Source organism: Lingula anatina, chromosome 1, assembly GCF_051362555.1.
Source record: "Lingula anatina isolate TDL-2025a chromosome 1, LinAna3.0, whole genome shotgun sequence".
In the NCBI taxonomy this organism is placed as follows: domain Eukaryota; kingdom Metazoa; phylum Brachiopoda; class Lingulata; order Lingulida; family Lingulidae; genus Lingula; species Lingula anatina.
The window spans coordinates 10627253-10649006 of record NC_141767.1 but is presented as its reverse complement, the minus strand read 5'-3'; the positions used below and the strand labels follow the sequence as shown (position 1 = coordinate 10649006).

The window sequence follows — 21754 nt, the reverse complement described above, 5'->3', positions numbered from 1 at the left end:
TTATCGGTGCTGCATATATGTTGAAAAAAGTGAAAAAACAGCATAAATTCCCTAAGAGTGACCCGATCATGCTGATTTTCGAACTTGACCTGCGTATTATGAATATTCATCAGTTCTGCAAGTTTCAAATCAAAAAGCAAAATGGTTTTCCACTTATCGTGTTATCGGTAAAAGTGCACGGCGACGGCGACGGCGACGACGACGGCGACGACAGCGACGACGGCGACGGCGACGACAGACGCAGATGATGGCTATATGTACAGACACATCTGTGTCTGTACATAAAAACAGCATAAATTCTACAATAATGGCCCGATCATGCTGATTTTCGAACTTGACCTGCGTTTTATGAATATTCATCAGCTCTGTAAATATAAAGCCAAAAAGTAAAACTGTCTTCCACTTATGGTGTTAACGCTGAAAGTGCACGGCGACATGATCGGCGACGGCGACGGCGACGACAGACGCAGGTGATGGCAATATGTACAGACACATCTGTGTCTGTACATAAAAATTAATCCTCATTTGTTATTTACCTTGTTTTAACTGCGTCTCTGTGACCATTTCATTACCAGAAAAATAAAATGAAACTGTGAACGGAGTTGATAAACACATTTGGTATTTTCCAAAAATTAATAAAATGTAGTGAATTTTATTTTATTTTTTTTTTTTTGCAACAATCATTGTGAATGCTAAAATATACAAATATCATTTGTAAACCAACACTTATAGGCAAGATATCAAACTACTAGTATAATATGATATAGAGTTTGGACAATTTTTTTTTTTCAGTTTGATTGGACTTCTTTTAAAATATGCACTAGAAACATGATGTTTATAAAATAAATAACTTTAAGTTAGTGATTTACTATAAATAAACAACTCAAATTTTATATTACTGTTAAATATAAAACAAAAAGGACTTTGGTAAATAAAACATTTTTACAGCACAATAATAAAAACAATATTTGGTACCATTTTAAATTGAAAGTAGTTTAAATGTGTAGGTAATCCTGCAATAATATGAGAATGTTGGAGAAATATTTCAGAAATTATGTGAATAAAAGGTTCTTGGACATGATGACAACTCTTCACTTTGACAGGAAAATGTGCCATAAAATGGATTTTCCTGGGGTATATGACAATTTTCCTATACCTCCCCATGGTTAATGAATCCGTTCCAACATTCAGTGAATCTATTGTTTGTTTTTTTTGTGTAGTTTTTGTAATAATCTCTAAAGATAAGGTTTGTGGTCCGATGGCAAGCACAGATTTCAGGACAACTGCAATAACCACCATTTTGGTTGTATTGAAACTTATTATACTGCTATGTGTTGTTTACAATGCATTCATTGAGGAATTTTGAATCCCATATGAAGAGTTGTTATCCCTTGAAAGAACACATTACGCTGTGAACAGTATTATTCCCAATGCATAAAGTAAAACAGGTATATACAATTTGAGGTTTGAAACTGTAAATACTGATTAAAATGTTTTTAAGACTTCCAAAAATTGTTTCAGTCTCAGTATAAAAAATATGTAAAAACAAGTGCATGTGAATGAACATCGTAAACCAGTATTAATATCATGAAAAGCTTACACAGTGCTATTCACTTAAAAGCAAAAAATAAATATTAAAAAATTAAATAAAAAGCACAGCAAGTAAACCATATAACTATTACAAGGCACTCTTAACTACTTTTTAAACTAAAAAGCCTGTTTATCATCAATTCTGAGCAACTTTTAATATCACAACAGTATCAAGTTTGTTAAGCTTGATTACAAATGTACCCTGCATTTGTCTTTAATTCATTGTGCCTGTCTTCATATGTATTATTAACCTGAGTTCCAATTCTTTCAAGGAAGATAAAGATAAAAATCAATTAAGAGAGGTATTTGTTACTTTTTTGCACTTTGAACATGGCATCATTTTACACTCCAGCCACATCTGTGCAGTGTCCATCAGATGCTTCGTATCATTCTCCCTCTCTCCCTTTACTGTTTGTATATTAATCCTGCATACATGCAACACTACATGTATGAGAGCAAAAAAGTCTTGTATCAGATAAAACTCGTATGTCATTAAAAATCTTCACTGTTAAAATATTTGCCACTAAAACTCTCAAAGCCAATTTCAATGTTTCCTTGTGTATCTACCCTAACTGCATATACTATCGCACATCTTTGTTCACCAGAGGGGTGTTTACAACGCCCAGTCTTTAAATCAAACTTCCATCCATGCCATGGACAACGTACACATACAGAGAAGTCTGGCAGCTCTTCAATATCTCCAATGTGGAGTGGGCCTCCTACACATTAAATAAAAAAGTGGAAATAAAATATCTAATGAGTTACAAATACTGCATTTCCTCTTTAAAATGTACATGTGTAATTACTGATGTTATTTTTTGAAAAACAGCTTTTACAAAAATTAATGATCTAAGATGTTAAATTTGTCATGTCTGACCAAAATTTCCAATGAGTATTCAACCTACTGTACTTTTGGAGGCCTTTTTCACAGTGTCCGCTAGAATTACATTTACAGTACATGTGAAATACTTGACTTTTTCTAGTAATGCAAATAACCTTGACACCCCCATACCTGCATGGGGACACTTTTCATTTACTGCATGTAACTGATCTCCATAACGAAACAACGCAATTTTTGTTTCGTTGACTTCCACTCGCACTCCCGACTGGCTGCTCTGTCTTCTCAGTTTTCGTGCATCTGTTGCAGTTAGCTTACATCGTTCTTCTGCATTGGACCAATCAAAGAGTTCTATGAACAAAATTAGAGCTAACTATCACAAGAGTTCAGTGATGGAGTAACATAAGTCAGTTTTCTAAACTAGCACTTTTCTAAACTAGCACTTTTCCACAGTGAGCCGTACAATACTGCAGTAACTACTACACAGTGCGGCTATTATTAATTCAAAGCACCGTCATGCAATCAAACCTTTTTCATCACAAATCAAATTGATCCAGTTAAAATAAACTTACCATAAAAATTAACACCTTTAACTGGAAAAAATATCTTGTCCCCGTTGCTTGACATAAGCGGTAAATCCGCCGATAAGTTGCTTCATTTCGGTGACAATTTCCCGCGAAATGTCATGCTGCCATGTTTTTGTGGTCAAGACGAGGTCAAAGGTAAATCCTTTCGGCGCTATTTTCTAATATTACTACGTTATCACAAATAACAGCTTTCCAATCTAAAAATTATCCCATATTTATGAAAATGAAATATTATTATATCAAACTGTGCCGATTACTTATAAACAACACGGTTAATAATTGTTTTATTAGAAATTTAGTAAAACTACTTTTTGCGGAAAGACTTCTTTTTATGTAACGGAAGTGACATACGGCAGCGGTTAATTTAAATCCCAGTTTGTAAATAGGGACTTCAATTGCAACTCTTCTTGATTTTAACAGCAAACGATAACCATACTGAAAGGTGAGTGACACTTAAATGTATTATAATTTTTGCTTTGGAAACGACGGTCATTCTGCTAAATATACTTTACTGTTCTTGTACTAGTATCATACAACTCCTTGATACATCATATGCTGCAATATATGTACTGGTAACATGGATTCAAATCATTACATTCGGCACGTTTTTGAGTGTTTTGGATGCTTGTTAGTCCTAGAGTGCACTGTTTCTCACATATCAGAGTAATATATATATATATATATATATATATATATATATATATATATATATATATATATATATATATAGTAGTACAGGCTGGTTTGTATTAGCACCAGCTGAAGTATAAAAGATAGGCTTCATCAAACTCCCGGCCCTTTCACAATAAGAAAATTGGACTTGTATTTCTCTTACTTGCTCGTCTGTATTTTACACTGCATTGTAAGGGAAACATCCTATTGTTTAAAGCACCAGTCAAGGGATAAGTCAATTACAACTACACGTATTTAGGCTTCGTTTATGGGCGGCGGTTTATACAAAAATGCAAAACACGATTAGTCGTCATCGTTATCAGATCAGTCGAAATGAAAACACGATTTGTCGTCGTCGTTATCAGATCAGAAGGCAAAATACGACTAGTAGTCGTCAAAACGCAACTAGTCATCAAAACGCAACTAGTCATCAAAACGCAACTAGTCATCATCAAAACGCAACTTGTCATCATCAAAACGCAACTAGTCATCATCAAAACGCAACTAGTCATCATCAAAACGCGATTTGACGCCAGATGGCGCCCATTGTACGAAAATCTAGGCCAAGTCACATGATCCACAGTGATCAAAATGGCGGACGTTATTGAAGCAGCATTATCATATTCCTCGCTCGAACTCGAGAATTATCTCTACGCGTACAATCTAATAATGATATTATATATATAATAATATCTGGAACTTGTGAAATGAGTACAACAATAAAGCAGTGCTTCACAAGTGTGTGTTTTTGTTTTTTTTTTAATTTATAACATGTCCAAATTATTTAATAAATTATTTAATTATTTATTATTTCGAGAATTATCTCTACGCGTACAATCTAATAATGATATTATATATATAATAATATCTCGAACTCGAGATAATTCTCGAGTTCGAGCGAGGAATATGATAATGCTGCTTCAATAACGTCCGCCATTTTGATCACTGTGGATCATGTGACTTGGCCTAGATTTTCGTACAATGGGCGCCATCTGGCGTCAAATCGCGTTTTGATGACAAGTTGCGTTTTGATGATGACTAGTTGCGTTTTGATGATGACTAGTTGCGTTTTGATGATGACTAGTTGCGTTTTGACGACTACTAGTCGTATTTTGCCTTCTGATCTGATAACGATGATGACTAATCGTGTTTTGCATTTTTGTATAAACCGCCGCCCATATTCGTTCACATGCAATGTCTATTTTCTAATTTCTATTTTCTATTTGCGCTATCTTATGATCACGGTCTGTGCCCTGAATATCCCGCCGCGTAATTACTGGCAGCGCGAGCCAGTTACTTATAGTAACTTATAGTAAGTGGCTCACGCTGCCAGTAATTACGCCGCGGGATATTCAGGCCACAGACCGTGATCATAAGACATACCGCAAATAGAAAATAGAATTTAGAAAATAGACATTGCATGTGAACGAAGCCTTATTGTCCACTGTATGCAGTATAAAAGGCTGTTAATATATCTTGGCTACACATTGGTCCAAAATTAATAACTCTCGCACATTATACTTGGTATAAATTATTGCCATTGATAATGGTTCACATATATTGAATGGATTTTTTAGATGGCAGACAGAGGTCAAAACACAATGAAAAGTCCTGAGGTGGCAAAAGAAATGAAAAACAACATTTTACGGCAACAGCTTTTTAGTCCAACGGACAACTTAGTTTCACCCTGCACGCAAAAGTTAATGGAAATGAAGGGGTGAGTGCATTTGCATTGACCACGAATCTGACGTTGCAGTTTCATAGAGTTGTACAAAATGATTTGATGTTGACAGTTTTTAACAACTTTTTTTCTTGTAGCAACTTCTACTTAAAATTAAATTCCACTTTAAAATTGCTAGATGTTTATTTACTAGTATAGGAGTGATAGAGACCAAAAATTGCCACTTACTATAATCAGGATGCTAGTTACACACTCAACAACTTAGCAAATTTTTGAAAATGTGCCTTGACAGACCTATCAGGTCTCTTCATAAAAATAGTATTTATTTAGCTTTACTTCACCATGCTGAAGAGAAGAATCTGCTTCCTGCATTAGAAAATTTGTTTCTGTTATAAAGGAAGTTTGATGAAAATTTTGATTAACTTTATGGTTGTTTATTTTTACATTATTTTATTTTTTAGGAGAGGTAAACAAAGACTGTTGCACCAAGCATTTAAGGGAGCAGCCAAGAATGCACAGCTGCATTCAGAGAATGTGAAAGAAAACATTACATCCAATTCTGCATGATGTTCAGTCAAGTCCCCTGTTTTTGATCTCATTGTGTTGTGGTTTTTTAAAAAAGACATTGCACAGTGTGGAGCTGTACATGATATTTGTGATTCCTTTCATGACAGTGTGGAGCTGTACATGATATTTGTGATTCCTTTCATGATATAATTTAGGCTTCACATTAATCAATGACAAGTTGGCATAGCATTTTTGTACCCATATATATAGGAAACAATCTCCCTAAAGATTCTTTCATGGTTTAACTCATTAAATTGGTGAACAGAATGAAGAACAGTGCAAGTCAATGTTTTGGGCATGGTGCATATGCCTATGTTGTATTTGTTTGTACTATTGATAGTATTTGAAATGCCTTTTTTGTTAAATCATTGTGATTATATCATGTATGTGAAACTGACTGATGATGTATGCTGGGTTAGTGCTAGCATTTTTTTTTTTTTTTTACTAAAGCTAGTCGAATCAATCCTATTTTGTTAACCCAATTCAAGTTGGATTTAGCATTTGGCTAAATTGGCAAGATTGGTGCTTTATGCTGAATATAAATGCTGGAAATGAAATGCATAGGAAAGTATTGATATGAACTTCTCTTTGTGAAAAATTGGGCTATTCTTATTAAAAAGCAAATGTCACACACAATGGCAGATTGATACGAAAATTTATTTTGAGTAACAGACCTGGTTTGAGATAACAAGAAATGCATTCTTGTTGTGTGATTATAAACCATTACGTAACTACAAATTAGATATACAAGGATGGAAGAGGAGAATTGCAGCCTGTCACTTTATTCATAATGGTATAACATATGTGCATATATGAAAATCAACTTAAAATGTCAAAAACATTGTTGCTCAAAAGTTGATCAGAGGGGGTTTTCAAAAAGGGAGCCATAACACAGACATGCAGACTTTGGACACTTTCAAAAACCAAAATGGTGCTTCTATATTTTGCCCCCTCCCTCCCCATTTTTAAGTTCTGAATCTGCTGGTGAACATACTCTATCAAATTGCAGTTCATTTGCATTGGATTTTACAGCAACAGTTGGTATCACTGAAATGGTCACATTATGTTAAATGGACACTTGAGCTCAATAGGCACTTGAAATCATTCTGACCAAAATCTATAATGTTGATGTGTTACATGATTGTTCTATAATAAGGGAGTTATTTGCCAATTCACATTTCTAATGGCCGGCACAAGTGAAACAGCAGACATTTCTGGTGCGATTCTCTTTACAGCGATCAACACCAAAGACACTGATGTATCCACGGCAGTCCAGGGGGTATCCATACCCAGGGGCATAGAACTGGGCTGGCTTATCCCCATACTCGCATCCTAAAATGAATTGGACTGGCTGTTAGTGTTCTTTGCAGACAAGGAATTTTTTTTAAACAGAAGTTGACCACTATTGTTAAACATAAAACAGTTCTGTTAAAAGCGATAAAAATTCAACTTTCTGTTAGATATATCATCAAAGAGTTCATCACACAATGGCTCTGACAACTGTTTACCTGGCTGGTTGTACTGCTGCTTGAGTCTAGCACAGGTTTTGCAGCAGATGTTGGCAGTGTTAGGGGAATAGCAGTTGCTGGCTTGAATAATAGGGCACTGTACGGGGTCCTTGTCTCCATACTCACAACCTTTATTTTAAAAAAAGGCATTTTAATTCTATACCATTGTATAGTACAGTACTTTTTTCTTATGATTTATTTCCACATTTTTTATGAATTGTTAAATCCGGATTATCTTTATTATTGTACCTGAACAAGGCCTGCAATTTAAGTTTAAATGCAGTGTATTTAGGATGACAGCTTACATTTGCTATTTCATTTCCAAAGACTGTCATTTCAGTAGCCTGTCAGGACCAAAAGATGTGAGATTTTACTTTCTAGGAAGCAGAGATGCAAAATTATTCTGTTTTCAATTTTAACGTTTTTTTTTAAAGCTAAGAACCTACCTGGCTGGTTGTACTGCTGCTTGAATCTGGCACAAGTATTGCAGCAGATGCTGGCAGTGTTAGGGGAATAGCAGCTGCTGGCTTGGATTACGGGGCATCGTGCTGGGTCCTTGTCCCCATACTCGCAACCTTGATTGCAAAGACATTTTTTCAACATTCAAATGGGGACGCACAATGTTAAAACAACAAAAACTTTATATTTTGTCCCTGGTTGTTTAAATGTCAAAAATTTTTACGCACCTGGTTCAGCATTTCTATATTTCAACTGTGGGCAGGTCTGACAACATAGTTTGGAGTTAAATGGGTCGTAGCACTGGGAAGGCCGAAGGCTTCGAACACAATCTCCAGAACGATCTCCGTACATACATGCTGAAATAATTTCAGATAAAAGTGACTTCTCGTGCATCTACACTAGCAAAAATTGACGTTGTAGGTACTCACGAGATCGCTTCATGCATGTTACAGTAAAAAAAAATAAATTTTTTTCATTATGGTGGGCTTATAAACTGCATTATTATTTTAGACTAAGAAAGCACTATTATAAAGCTGTTTTATTTTGTTTTTAGATTCGTCAACCGGGTGGTGACAGCCGAGCGTGATCGAGCTTTCATAAGTTGTCATTTAAAACGCCTGCAAATTGCAATTAAAGTTATTTCCTCTTGATTTGCCCCTGAGAAAACATGAGTTCCGAACCGCGAATTTTGAGCATTGCTTTCAAACTACGACTTACACGGATCATCGGAGATCTTATAGCTCAAGCAGGCTTCGCAGCACTCCTTGCTCCTGGTGGCATAGTCGTAGCACAGCCACTTGTCTCTGGAAATTGCTTCACGGCAAGATAAACCATTGATGTACTGTCTTACACCAGTGTCGGGACAGACGCCACTGCTCCCACTACTACTACTCCCGCTGCTTGTTCCGGAGGCCGTATAGTACGGCTGGTACACGGTTCTGGTTCCGCCAGTGTAGACTCTCTCGCCAGTGGTATACACCGGCTGCGATCCTACTGGAACAGTTTGAACCGTACGCCGCGTATACACTCGTTCGCCAGGGTAGACTCGCACGCTTCCGGGCAAAGTTTGTATCGTGCGCCTTGTGTAGACTTGGCCGTCTCCTCCCCTGTAGACTGGTTGAGCCCCACTAGTACTTGATGAGGTGCGACTGGTGTATACCCGCTCTCCGCCCGTGTAGACGGGTTCCCAACTAGTATCTGTACCCCCGGACGACACGGTGCGTCGTTCCTGTTTAAAATCAGATAAGACAGTTATAAGAACTTGATAGCTGAAAATTAGAACATTTAGATTGAAAAAAAGATTTGAAACAAACTGCCTTTAAATACCGCCTACAAATTTATCTGATGGAAAAATTTAATTTTACAGTTAAAATTGAACATGACGCCCAAGACCTATTTCTTATTTTGTGTGTAATAAAAAAGCCAGTATTACGTGCACTCAGAATGCAATCTATACAGATGTTGCTAACCAGTTGAAAATCGGGTTTGAGGTTTTAGAATAACGTTTTATACGATTAGATGTACGTTTCCTGCGATAACTTTGCGCATCTTTCGTTGATGAAAAAGAAAGAAAGAAAATAACATGCTGATTAGGCATAATGATATGATTAACATGTCAATATTTTTTATCAATAATTTATTTATTTATTATTATTATTTGTACTTTGATTGCTACAATGTACCCTTTATTTCAAATGCTACATGCAATAATACGTCAATTATCTTTTTGGCTGAAATAAATAAAGTGAAATAAATTCTAAGTTAAATAAGACACCCTGTCCCGAGAAAAAGACCAAGTCATTATTGAAAATAGTTTAAACGTGTTAATTGTCAGATTGCCAACAATCCTAGATCTCCTAGATGTTTTTTCTATGACGTATTTTGTTAATTTGTGTACTAAAAACAAATTAATAGTTGATTTCAAATGGAGGAGAAAGTGTACTTACGTAAACTATAGGTCTTGACTGCTCCATCGACAAGACGAGGTGTACAAACAGGAGTAAGATAGTAAGCAGCAGCATTGTGCTCAGTTTTTTGTTCTCTCTTTTCTTCTCACGCGTCTATTTGCAACCAAGTGCTTTTGTGGAACTAGACTGAAATTTGTTTATTTCAAAGCAAAGTCCTTTTGCAATGTAGGACGATGGAACAGTTTTTCATTTTCACTTCAAGGGAAAATAGTCATGGAGCAATTAGCACTTAAAAACACAACTGGTTGTTTCTCTGGTGAATATTCAAATATTGAAGTAATTTTTGTTCTCAGAAATTATAGACATTGACAGAAAATATAGATGTATTTGTCAACAATGGAGTTATCTTTCAGCTACCCCGACTTCCCAAACCTTATCCCCCTTTATTTTACGTTAACTCATCCACAAAGCTACTTTCCATACGCTGCTCCTAAGTTTTGCAGGCGTATAATCTGACCTTGTCGCTTCCTACTTACGTCCGTGCTGTTTGTAAATGTAAAATTAACTTGACGCACACTTTTTCTTTCAAAGTCGAATTGAAAACACGTTTTTAGGCTGAAGTGGTTTTGCTAGAATAATCGTTAAACAACTGATAAGTGTTTGTTTGCTGGTCAATGTGCACGCGTGCACTCTTTTTTAAACGTTCAAGCTCTAATGTCCTGGTATCCGACTCTTTGAAAACTCGGATACAAAAGTGTTTATAAGAGTGTTTTTCTTTATTTCTTTTGTCATTGTACATATGCATTTGTCGTTGTACATATGCTTTTGTCATTGTCCTTTGTTGTAGGTATCTTTTTTTTTTTTTTAATTTTGTAACTTTAAGATAGTGCTGCATGGTTCACCATTCTCAGTAAACGAAGAAGGGGGCTAGCGGTATCTGACCAGCTGAGCGTATTTGCGAGTATGTTACGTGACTAGTTCAATCCGAGAAAAATGTTATGTTTTTTACCATTGATTTAAGACAACGAATTAAGTTAACATATGTTTGTCGGAAATTCTTTTACTTTTTGACTATTGAATAGCTCTTAATAAAGGAAAAACTTCCCTCTGGCTTATCAAAAATACATAATAACATTTCGCAGACTACAAATCATTTGTTTCCATCCAGACAAAGCACATAGCTACATGTACATTAACGTAAGCCCATAAAGGCATAAACAAGCTATACAAAAGCAAAGCGATACAACACTGTGTCAATTCAAGCATCAACCCAGGGTATTATTCTCCATTATTTTTTCTTGCTGAACACAATGCGCCGCTCACACGGCCCTTGCAAACTTGATACCTGTGTACCACGACCAGTACATTAAGTTGAGCTGGTTGTGACCATGACAGGTGTGTCTGATGCTGGTTAAATAGGCACAGTAAGGTGTTATACATGTAGGCACCAGGCAAGACAGCTAGGAAAGAAATCGAGCAGTTTCAGAGAGAACTTGGACGTTAAAGCTGAAACTGGTGAGCTTGGCAGTACCTCAGGGTTTGGCTGATATCCTTCGTGAAAAAAGGATCTATTAGGTATTGGCTCTATTGGGAACAAGTCTTTAAACTCTATCTATAAGTTACCTGCTCTTTTATTCACCAGATATTTAAATATTGCATCGCTACAGCTAGAAGTAGGCCTATCTAAATTTATCTGAAGGAGCTCTGTAGGTGTAACTTGCATAATATTGTGGGTTAGAAATTAAATTTGTTTAGAAAAAGCCTCCCAGAGAGTTTTACATCTTGATTACATCATATCAGAAATATCATACACATATTGTAAAATATGGCACGTCACGTATTTCTTCAAAGGCTCTGCAATGGACCGAGATTCGCCAGAAATAGAAGAAGATGCAAAGATAGTCACCGAAGGAGAGACACCTGATATTGAAGCCATAGAAAATGAAAGACTTCTCAATTCTGATGACGAGGAAGAGGAGATGCAGAGGGAACAAGACATTTGGGACAGAATCCAGGATATTCAGAAACGATGGCAGGAGGCACGCCAAAGAAAGTAAGGATGAGGTTTTGTTAGACCCAGTTGATTTACTGAATGTAGTGTTTTTCTTTGCATTATGCTGTGCTCTATGAGATTCGAACCTGTGCTAAACGAGATGTGGTCGTGGCGTATGTGCGAAGGCACGGTGTCCTTGGTTTTTATTCTAATAGTAAACAAAACGATAACAAAAAGCAAAACGTATATCATCATTAATAATGTATGTCCAAAGTTTTCTTCTTACATTAATGTTATTTACACTTATAAATGGTTTCATAAACAAGAGAATTGACCCGTAGGTGGAAATATATCCTGAAATCATTGGTGTCCGATTATATCTTGTTTATTCTGTGAGCCACATAAGGCTAATAGACGAAAACGACTCTCATGTCAAATGAATTATCGATTGGTGCCTTTTTAAATTATTCATAAAAAGCAAGCGATGAATACTTGAATTGTGAATAACAAAGTAGGTGTAGCCAATATTTATGCCTTGTGAAAGTAATCTCCGTTGAGAATAATACAACCCGTGAAGTGTACTTTTCAAAATTGATGAGAAATCCTGTCCAACTGGGGGTCACAGAATAATGCACAAGTCAATATATTGTTGTTTATTCTGCTGGCTAAATCATCTGAATTGGAAAAGACTCGGATGTTATCTGCAACACAAACGAATGTGAAGAAAGCCTTGTAGATGTGAGACTTTTCATTCATTTATTTCAGGACATCACTCTTTATATGCATAGCACGCACACGTGGTTTCTTTTTCAGATAACAACATTTGGACCTTTAACGGTTGCAACTAAAAGATATCCACAAACCATTCGTGGAGTGCATTGTTTTGCTTTTCCTTTATAGGCTGCAGTTAACACAAAAGCAAGCAGAAATGGTGAAGCGATGGAAGGCAAGAGCCGCCGAAAAGGCACAAACCATTGCAAAGAAGACCTGACTGTATAACTCGGCATCATAAATATACCTGAGGCAATCTGAACTGGTTTACGCAAGGACGTCGACGTCCAGTGCGACCAATTCCAATGTAATAAATTGCGTTGTGAGATGGCAGTAAGAATATCGTAAAATAAGCAAACTGAAGGACCATCTTTAGTAAATTTCATCCACAAAGATCAATGCAATTGTTGGAGTTTGTACTATAGAGAAAAATGCCATGACTGGAATATCAGAGGGTGACTTGGAACATATAAAGATGACTTACATTAAGTGTTATTTCTGTTAGTTAGTCATTTTAATTAACATTAAAATGTCCTGTCTATACTGTGTGTGCCAGTTTTTTAAAAGAATGAACTTTGTTTTTGTTGACCATCTATGATGCTGAACGCAATCGCACATTCGTAGAAAAAAAGATACAAGTCTCGTGAGCACGCAGTTTTAGACTGAAAATTGGGTAAAAATTGCACAATTCGAAGACCACAAAACACAGAAACTCCAATTTGTCTGTGTGCACAGTTGAAGCCTGTTATCAAATCGAAATAAAGAAATTGATACAGCCAGTTTTCATATAACAAAGATATTTCAGATATTTGATATCAGTGATGATCAAAGATAGTTCATGTAAAACGTGATTTTTCTTTTTTGTGTATTTATTTTTAATTATCTTTTTTTTTTATTTTATGTTATTTATCTTTTTTGTGCTAAAACTTGATATGCGTGATGTAAAAATTAAATGCAAAAGAAAAGGACACATGTTATATAAGATAAATAGTGTTGTTGTGATTTTATGGCAGGTTGAATAAGAGGAATCGCGGTAAACGCACCATCAAAATTGTGTTAGGTGAGACGGCAGTGCCAAAGCAGAATGGAAGACTGTGTACTGAATAAGGGGAAAGAAGTTTATTTGTTGATCATTTCATAATTTCATTCAAAAACAATGAAATACATACAGTTGAATACATGTACATGTAGTAGGTACATTAACTCTGTATTAAAGTATAAAACGCCACTTGAACATTATTGACAAATTAGGCAAGTTGCTGTCAACACATGGATATATGCAAAATGTCATGAATCCACCATCTACATACGGTCCTCATACGGTCGTAACCTCAGCTTTATCCTCTATCCGTATGAAAACATTGGAGCATACGCAAAAAAACTGCCGAGATGCATGTTCAAAGATAGCTGTATTCTGCAACAGGTAAGAATTTATCTATTAAAATTAGGCCTACTTATCTGAATAACAATTTTTGCCCAATTCTCAAAATTAGTTGTGAACTATATTCAACAGCACAACCGTAAATTTGCGGTCAATGAGTATACCAAACTAAGGTCTCAAAGTTGTGTTAACTAACTTGAATCACAGCGCTTTCTTGTCTATCAGCAGGCATCAAAATATTTGCGAAGCTCCACGCGGAGAAAGAAATGTTGTTACCTAGTTAATTTATGTAATATTTTAAGGGTAACGAACAACAGAAAAAAGCCTAGATACGTTCATCTGACACTTTCCAGTGGCGTTTGCTTTCTGTGCAAACAGCCGCTGCATGCATACGAGTGGCTAGAGTGTTAATGTGATAATCCGCTCTCTGCTGGACGTCTTCTTTACCAGTCAAACTTGGAGTGTTTATGAACGTTGAATTAAAAAGAAATAGTTGCTGTATCGAGGTGGGCCTTTTGTCAACGACGCTGAGCAATGTGTAAAATCTGGTAGTCTAACGTTTCTCCTCTGCCACCCCTTAGGACGATGGGATACCTCATGGGATATTTGCTTATACTGCTGAGCTTTAGCCTCCAGAACATTCAAGGTACATATGTGTCTTTTTTTACATTGTCATAGTCTTTTATTACCTATATTGTGCGGAAAAATCATTAAAAACCTGCACCTAACTGATTTAATTCATTGTAATTTTTTGTTCAAATAAATATTTTAATATAATAGGTAGATCGGTAAAAAAAAAAGAATGACTATTGTCGTATTAAGTATAATTTGGTAACCAGATACTGATGCAAATTCGATCAGCTGAACAACTTAAAGTTTTTTATAAAGGGAACAAGTGATTTATGTTCTAATCGTCCGGAATGCAACATGGAACGCCTCTTATTCTGGAGAAAAGAGTGAACTTTAACATTAATTGGCTTTTGCTGATTAAGGGAATTCAGTTTTGAGAGTAATTTATCTTTCACATTCTATCAGCAAATGTCGGTAATGAGCTCAAAATCCCATCACTACGTTTCTTCGTCCTCAGAAATAAAATAACAGATCGCGCGATCGTTTATCCTTAGACACATTAAACAAACTGGATCATAGATTACACCAAAAGTGGGGTTCAAAATGACTGTAATGGTTCTCAGGCCTGAAAGGAGAAACACTCAAATGTATTTTTTTCTTATACCAACTCTTTTTGCCCCTGAGTGCAAGAAAGGTTGACTTATAACGTTATAATGCATTGAAGCAAGAACGACAACTGTAGGTACGTAAATGGAAAAGGAATCTGTACGATATGACGACCAACTTGATGAGATTTGCTTATGCTTTTGCTGATGTGCATTCTCATTATATAGAAAAAGAAGGATCTGTGATTGAAATTGGCGTTAACTCATGCACTTTCTAAATTATTTGTTAAATCCACCTACGGAAATACTAATAGCTTGTTAGTACCTGTATATACACCAATCATTTAACTTAATGTGGTTTTAAAAAGCAATGCGCTTGAGTTGCTGTCAAAATAAGAACTGTACACTTAAGCCTCAGGTATATATTTTCCAGATTAATGTGCTTCAAGAAAATATTATTTGAAAATAATTTCTCTAAGTTGTGCGGTGGTTAAAGGGACGATAATGTCGAACGGCCTAATACAGTTGGCCGTGTCTGTAGGCTTACTTCCATATCAAATACTTACTCCGCAAAACTACAGACTACATAGAGCTATCCATCTCTATCTCTGTCTTACTCTCTCACTCCAGTCCCATAACCCCCTTATACAACAATGGATCCACGGAATGCTGATTATTGCCAGACTACCACATGCGTCGTAGTTTTGAAAATTGCCAAAAGCAATAAAGGCGGAGTGTTTCTAAATACATTTTAGCAGTTATAATGTTGAGGGGAAAAATTCAGTCTTAGGAAAAGCAGGAAAATGGGCCATAAGACAAAGGACTTCTTTTTAAAAGTTGTGTATAGAGAATCAGATATATACCATCTTAAAAGTTTGCAGTGTAGTTGCAAATAAAAGTCTTTTAGTACCGGCCCAAACCACCGCCTCGTTCTTATTTTAAAACAGAAAATGACAAAGAATTGCTTCAATTGTCTCTTCTGCTCAAAAATTTGGGACTTTTTCTATGACGAAATCTTAAGAATGTCTCCTTAATTTGTAAATGGATCTAAAAACACTTAAAACTCATGTCTTTAAATCAGTTGCAAACCATTAACGAAAATACTATAAACATTTAAAACAAAAAGAACAAAATCGATGAGACATATGTCAATCTCCGGTATAAGTCGTACTCTTTCAAAGAGGGTGGTGGTGGTGGGGGTGGTGGAGAGGAATAGGTACTGTATTTTGACCAGTTTTTCGGCAGACTGTTTGCATCACATCCGGCTTGTTTTTTTTAAGGACGGGTAATGGAACTTACAAACCCCGAAGGTCTCAAAATGAAATATACCAATTGTAATGCGTCGATCAGACTAAATCCACGTATGAGGCTGCGTCTTTCCATTTTTTAATCAAATTAGTGTAGGTTAAGCCAGTGACAGCACTCCAAACAGCTCCCATACATGTATTTGTGCGTCACCACCGCTTTGGTTAATAGAATTAAGAAAGGATAGATATTTTGTCTTCAAAGCCTTGCTTAGTTATATCCATGCAAGCTTAACACTAAAGGGTTAAGGGATAGAGGTAGCCGGGATGGGAACTGCAGTCTTGTATCACCAACTTTACATTTAAGGTTTCTGAAATAATTCGTCTGTATATGGCTAAATTGTTGACATTCATCTGAAAAAAAAAATCAAACCGATTTTGGTTGATCTTCTGTTTCATTTTTTTTCTTAATAGTGCCCTTTGTGGCCTAGAATTAACAGTTCTAGTTCATTTACGAAAGTGTTACTCACACCTAGTTCCACTCTTTTCATAATGTTATATCCTAATATTGTGCTACTTTTTGAGATGATCCTTTCGTAAGCAAAATTCTTTTATATTGATAATCTCGAGAAGAAATGTACTGTTTTTTAAGCCGAGTTTTTCTCATTACGTTTATTCATTCTAAAATTTTCATCAATTCATTGTTCGACATAGATAACTATGCATTCACTTCAGCATTCCATGGTAAGAACAATGCAGTTGAAAAAAGTCCAGCCCATCCAGATCCGCCTGAAGCTAAGTGTCGAGACAACACCGAGGCCTGTCAGTCCATTACAACTGGCATGTGTTATCATAGGCTAAATCGCAAGAAGTGTTGTCAAGCTTGTCAAAGGCTTATGACACCCAAGACTGTTCCGGGTAAGGCTAAAATCAAAAAGACATTCTATTACTAAGCCATTTATCGCATGTTAATTTCTCCATTTTGACTGAAAATTACCGAAGAACCCTTTTCACTTGATCCCCGTGCTACTTATGGGGAAATTTGATACCTGCTGGTGGTCTCCATTCTAGTTATGATGGAACCTAGATGTCATAAGTGTGTGATCGTTTTGTCTTTTAGCTCAGAAATCCAACCTGCATATTTAAAATGCTTCCAAATCAGTGGATACCTATAGCAACCTTGTCTTGATTTTACTAAAGACTAAATCACACTAAATCACTTGCGATCCCTGAAAACTTAAAAGGAAGCCTGTTTGACCTGGTGTTAAATGAGGCTTATTTTTTACGTGGGGTCAACGATTTAAGTTGGTCTTACACGAGGATTGTTATAATGTGGTGCAATAAGAACTGGAGCAATTAATTTCACTGAAGAGGTGGGGTGTTTATTTTCTTTTTTTTTTTTTTTATAGGTTGCGAATACGGTGATCGTTCGCCTCTCTGTCGTAAAATCTCAAACCGACAATGCTACAGAGCTATCTATCGCCATTATTGCTGCGCAACTTGCAATGATTACAAGCGACGACTCGGAGCAGGAAAAGGTAGAGATACAGACATTGATATTTGCAAATACGACATGTTTTTTCTTTATCTTGAAACACCAATAAAGATATAGCTTGCGCTTGACTCTAACAATGTGATTTTACTGAATTTCGGAACAGGCTCTCTTACTAGAACCGAAGCATTGTTTAACTTCTCTTTAAGATAAAGAAAAAAAAACTGAAAAATAAACGTATGAATGGCCTGTACTAACCAAAAAGGTCAATTGTACAGCGACTTCGTCTCATATTCAGGCATAGTTTTCAAGGGTTTTAAGTCCAAATTGTTTTTCCCGTTTTCAGACTGTTTATACGGAGACCGTGCCGGGACGTGTGCTCCTATCGACCAAAACAGCAACCTATGCTACACCGTTTACAACAGAAACATTTGTTGTAAAACCTGCTCTAAGTACGAAGTGAACATTCCCGGTACGGTTCAAGACGGTTGATTTATACACAAGTCATTTGAAGTCAAAACATTTAATATAAGGCAGTCGAAAAACTTGATAATTTGCCAGTAGATGAGGTACATTTACGGCCCTTTTTATTTAAGATGTTAAAAAATTCTTACTTGTTCTTACCCTGTGGATAGATTCATTATTCATTTTGATTTTAAAACGGGCTTTAAGTATAGATAGAATTAATTGGATATTTTATTTTTATCATAGATACAATTAACAGGCATTTTTCACTTATTACAATATTCAATTTATGACATTTCAGGTTGTCGGTATGGGAACTCGAAAGTGATGTTTCAAAATGAGTTGGGAGCCTTCACTTGCGATACATATGCCAAATTCTTTGGAAAAATTTACAGTTGCAAAATCAAACAGTTTCGTAGACTTTGTTGCAAAACATGTGCAAACGTTGACATTTCTATAAAAAACACCCGATTCAACTCAATTTCATACACTTTTGTTTAGAAATAGTACTTTTTGGGTGTACAAGACCACAGTGAGGTCGTAACTTAAGTATTTTCGTATGTTACAGCCGATGTTACATGCTTCCTTTAACAACAGGGCCCCGTTTCACAAATGGAATTGGGTTGAAAGTGGGTCTTAATTTTAACACAAGAAAGGTACTGTACTTCGACCCAGAAAAAAGTGCTAGTCCATTTAGATGAGGATGTTGGACCTGTTGAAAAATTAGCAAAAAATTTGACCGAAAGTTGCTACTTTTTAGTGGCTTTTCAATGACTTAACCTTGATGAAGAAAGACTTAGAACTTCCGTTTTGAAGAAAGTACAAAATTTTCACAAAACATTTTTGCGTTTGTGTAAATCAGAGCCTAGTAACCATCCATGTAGTTCTAGGGCTCATTCCCAATAAAGTTATCGTGCTACGTAGAACGATCCAACTTTCGCTTAATGCAATCAGATTAACACGCCTCCTCTTGTTTCCAACGTACCCGTATAATCACCAACTTTATGTATTCTACCCAACGCCGGGAGGAGGTATATTAATCTGCTAATATGATTGCATTCAGCGAATTGGATAGATCTACGTAAGCTCATAGTTTCATTGAGAATGAGCCTCTACTACCTACTCTTTTGTAACATGTAAGTAAAGTCACGTAAGCAAACACATTACGATGCGTGTCCAGTCGTTATTTGATTGCACTGATGGTTCCAAGAAATCAATGTGTGTGTGTGTGTGTGTGGGGGGGGGGGGGGGGGGGGAGGGGGGGGCTCTATGGGCTCGAACCCCTTGTATTCGAATTTGGATTGCAGTCGTTAGGAAAGTTGATTGCTTGACCATGTTACTACCCTCTACCAGGTCCGAAGATTAATTTTTCACTAGATATTAACAGATATGCCTCTGGTTAAATTAACAATTATCCTCTGCACAGCGAAAACGTCCAAATAATAATAGAAATAATAATAATAATAATAATAACTGTGGCCCTGGTAGAGGGTACCTTGTTACGGACTTAAAGTGATATTCTTTCAATACATCCGTTTCACTGTAGGAAAGCAATTAACTGTACTTTTTTTTCGCGGAATAAGAGAGGAAGAAAATCCGATCCAGGAAACCATTTCATTTATACTGCTTAGTATAAGGATAAAAGTAGCATCAGGCCCTTCTCCTAGCCGAGACTCCACGCAACAACACTTGTCTAGGTTCCCGCACACGCCCGGAGATGCGGAAAATGCATTAATCAGCAAATAAATTATATTCTACTGAACTTAGTGAGGATGAAAAGCTTTCTCATGGCTTAGGAGATTAACTTGAACTGGTTCTTCTTTTGATTCTAGTCATAACACCAAGGGGAAGTCGGAAGAAGCTGTCACATCACGTCTTTATGTATTATTCTGTATTTTTTTTTCCTGGGTAGGGGGGGTTTACTATATAAAGTTCACTGGCCTTTTAATATTGTATTTCAGATTTTTGTGTCGCAAGGAAGGCGAAATTCATACAAAAGTATGCATACTAAAGGCATCCCTTTGTACTCGGATATGGATGATATTGTCATGGAAAGCGAATAAATTTCACGCTGAAGGCTAGCGCACAACCCCAGTGTAACTAAGTTAGTAAGTCCCATAGAACAAAACATTCGAATAAGGAGGCTGGATACGCAGTTATATACGCATGTAGCAAGAGAAAATTAAAATGAGATTTTTTTTCATTGATGATAATTATCAAGCACAACCTGAAAATTTTCTTCCTACCACCAGTGGAATAACAACTTATGTTAGTCTGACGAAAGCCTACGTCCATTTTGCCCGCAAGCTCACGGTAGGAAGAGAATATTTAGCTTGAGCTTAAGTTATATGCATCTGAACATTTTAGCTCAAATTTTTTTTCTTAAATGGGTAAACTTGGAACCCATTTAAAATGAGATGACGGTGTAGTCTTTTCCAGCATTTCACATATCGTAGGAAAAAACAATTTTTGAATCTACATTTCTGATCACTTAGGATCTAATCCTTGAACATTAAAGAAGTGCGCACGACTGTATTTAATCTCTCTTTTGTTCGATAAAACGACAGCAAATTTTGGGCCACTGTTCCATTGCTATAGAGAAGATGAAGGCTGAATCATAAGATACATAAATCGCAATCTTAGTTTTTAGATAGCAGGAAATGTACGAGACAGGCGTCCTTAAAACCGCATTCCGATTTTCATTTATCTAGTAAGTATAACTTCAGTGACGGGGAGTAAATTAGGTCACTCAGAAGGTAATGACATAAATAATAATGATAACAACATAGAATGTCGTTCCTGACTGTATGTATAGGCTCCGTATATCGACTGATATGGAGCCTAGACCTACAATGTAGCAATTTTGCTATTCTTGTGGGATGTAACCATATAATCTGTAGCAAAAATACATCATCTACAAACAAACGCACATCTTAATCCAATTAGGGACAGCATTTTGCTCAAATCATTTGCAAGTGGCAATTCCTTCGAGAAATCGGGCGTTAACTGCCTGTTTGGTCTTGGAACTGTACCATGTCCATCCCTTGGGCTAAAAAGAACCCTTATAAGTCTGCAGTGGCAGTCAAATATTAGCTGCAATTAACGAAAACACGTAACTTTAATCGCTGATGGATCCATTGTTTTAAATAAATTGTGCTTTCATATAAATGTTAATTTAATATAAAATAGTAGACAAGGACACCTTTACTATGTACGTAGGAATGTAAAATTGCTCTGTACTCGTTTCTCTGGTTTCCTTTTTTTTTTTTGGGGGGGGGGGTGGGATGGAGAGAGAAGGGGACACGTGCACCTCCAAAGCTGGGGCTGGGGTGGGGGTGTCGGGAGGAATACAGCCCACTGTGCCACCCCCCCCCCCACCACCACCACCACCTGAATCGGCCACTCCAGTACTGTTTTTAAATAA

The 21754-nt window shown here is 36.4% G+C and overlaps 3 protein-coding genes and 1 long non-coding RNA gene across 6 annotated transcripts; 2 read left to right on the top strand and 2 right to left on the bottom strand.

Annotated features, from left to right (window-relative positions):
* Positions 1-1199: 1199 nt before the first annotated feature.
* LOC106152883 (uncharacterized) lies at positions 1200-3162 on the bottom strand. The gene is made up of 3 exons (XM_013526618.2): positions 3001-3162; positions 2603-2779; positions 1200-2309 (listed from the first exon to the last, which is right to left on the bottom strand). Exons 1-3 carry the CDS (start codon positions 3053-3055, stop codon positions 2083-2085), a joined length of 459 nt encoding a protein of 152 aa, XP_013382072.2. The 5' UTR covers positions 3056-3162; the 3' UTR covers positions 1200-2082.
* A 108-nt stretch (positions 3163-3270) lies between these two features.
* Positions 3271-6571, top strand: LOC106152884 (uncharacterized). The gene is made up of 3 exons (XR_001237378.2): positions 3271-3457; positions 5265-5404; positions 5830-6571. It is a non-coding gene; the product is annotated as an uncharacterized LOC106152884 (long non-coding RNA).
* A 130-nt stretch (positions 6572-6701) lies between these two features.
* LOC106152881 (uncharacterized) lies at positions 6702-10015 on the bottom strand. Its single transcript, XM_013526616.3, has 6 exons — positions 9849-10015; positions 8620-9130; positions 8130-8258; positions 7890-8018; positions 7444-7572; positions 6702-7267 (listed from the first exon to the last, which is right to left on the bottom strand). Exons 1-6 carry the CDS (start codon positions 9921-9923, stop codon positions 7116-7118), a joined length of 1125 nt encoding a protein of 374 aa, XP_013382070.2. The 5' UTR covers positions 9924-10015; the 3' UTR covers positions 6702-7115.
* A 574-nt stretch (positions 10016-10589) lies between these two features.
* Positions 10590-19496, top strand: LOC106152877 (uncharacterized). Of its 3 annotated transcripts, XM_087002533.1 has the most exons (8): positions 10590-11384; positions 11661-11862; positions 12703-13996; positions 14536-14600; positions 17109-17291; positions 17783-17911; positions 18212-18337; positions 18632-19496. In XM_087002533.1, the coding sequence occupies exons 2-3, from the start codon at positions 11669-11671 to the stop codon at positions 12791-12793; spliced, it is 285 nt and encodes a 94-aa protein (XP_086858659.1). In that variant the 5' UTR covers positions 10590-11384; positions 11661-11668; the 3' UTR covers positions 12794-13996; positions 14536-14600; positions 17109-17291; positions 17783-17911; positions 18212-18337; positions 18632-19496. The 3 variants fall into 3 exon arrangements, with proteins under 3 accessions (XP_086858659.1, XP_086858658.1, XP_086858657.1); XM_087002532.1 differs by lacking the exons at positions 10590-11384; positions 11661-11862 and having other exon boundaries at positions 13875-13996; positions 18212-18434; XM_087002531.1 differs by lacking the exons at positions 10590-11384; positions 11661-11862 and having other exon boundaries at positions 13889-13996.
* The last annotated feature ends 2258 nt before the right edge of the window (positions 19497-21754 follow it).

Bases quoted from the DNA above. Each gene is read 5' to 3' on its own strand.
- LOC106152877 (XM_087002531.1), top strand. From the start codon at position 13,926: ATGAAAACATTGGAGCATACGCAAAAAAACTGCCGAGATGCATGTTCA. The intron at 13,997-14,535 runs GTAAGAATTTAT...GCCACCCCTTAG, and splicing joins ATAGCTGTATTCTGCAACAG to GACGATGGGATACCTCATGG. The intron at 14,601-17,108 runs GTACATATGTGT...CATTCACTTCAG, and splicing joins TAGCCTCCAGAACATTCAAG to CATTCCATGGTAAGAACAAT.
- LOC106152883 (XM_013526618.2), bottom strand. From the start codon at position 3,055: ATGTCAAGCAACGGGGACAAGATATTTTTTCCAGTTAAAGGTGTTAAT. The intron at 2,780-3,000 runs GTAAGTTTATTT...TTTTGTTCATAG, and splicing joins TAAAGGTGTTAATTTTTATG to AACTCTTTGATTGGTCCAAT. The intron at 2,310-2,602 runs GTATGGGGGTGT...TTTAATGTGTAG, and splicing joins TGAAAAGTGTCCCCATGCAG to GAGGCCCACTCCACATTGGA.
- LOC106152881 (XM_013526616.3), bottom strand. From the start codon at position 9,923: ATGCTGCTGCTTACTATCTTACTCCTGTTTGTACACCTCGTCTTGTCG. The intron at 9,131-9,848 runs GTAAGTACACTT...GATTTTAAACAG, and splicing joins AGTCAAGACCTATAGTTTAC to GAACGACGCACCGTGTCGTC. The intron at 7,573-7,889 runs GTAGGTTCTTAG...TTTAAAATAAAG, and splicing joins GCAGCAGTACAACCAGCCAG to GTTGTGAGTATGGAGACAAG.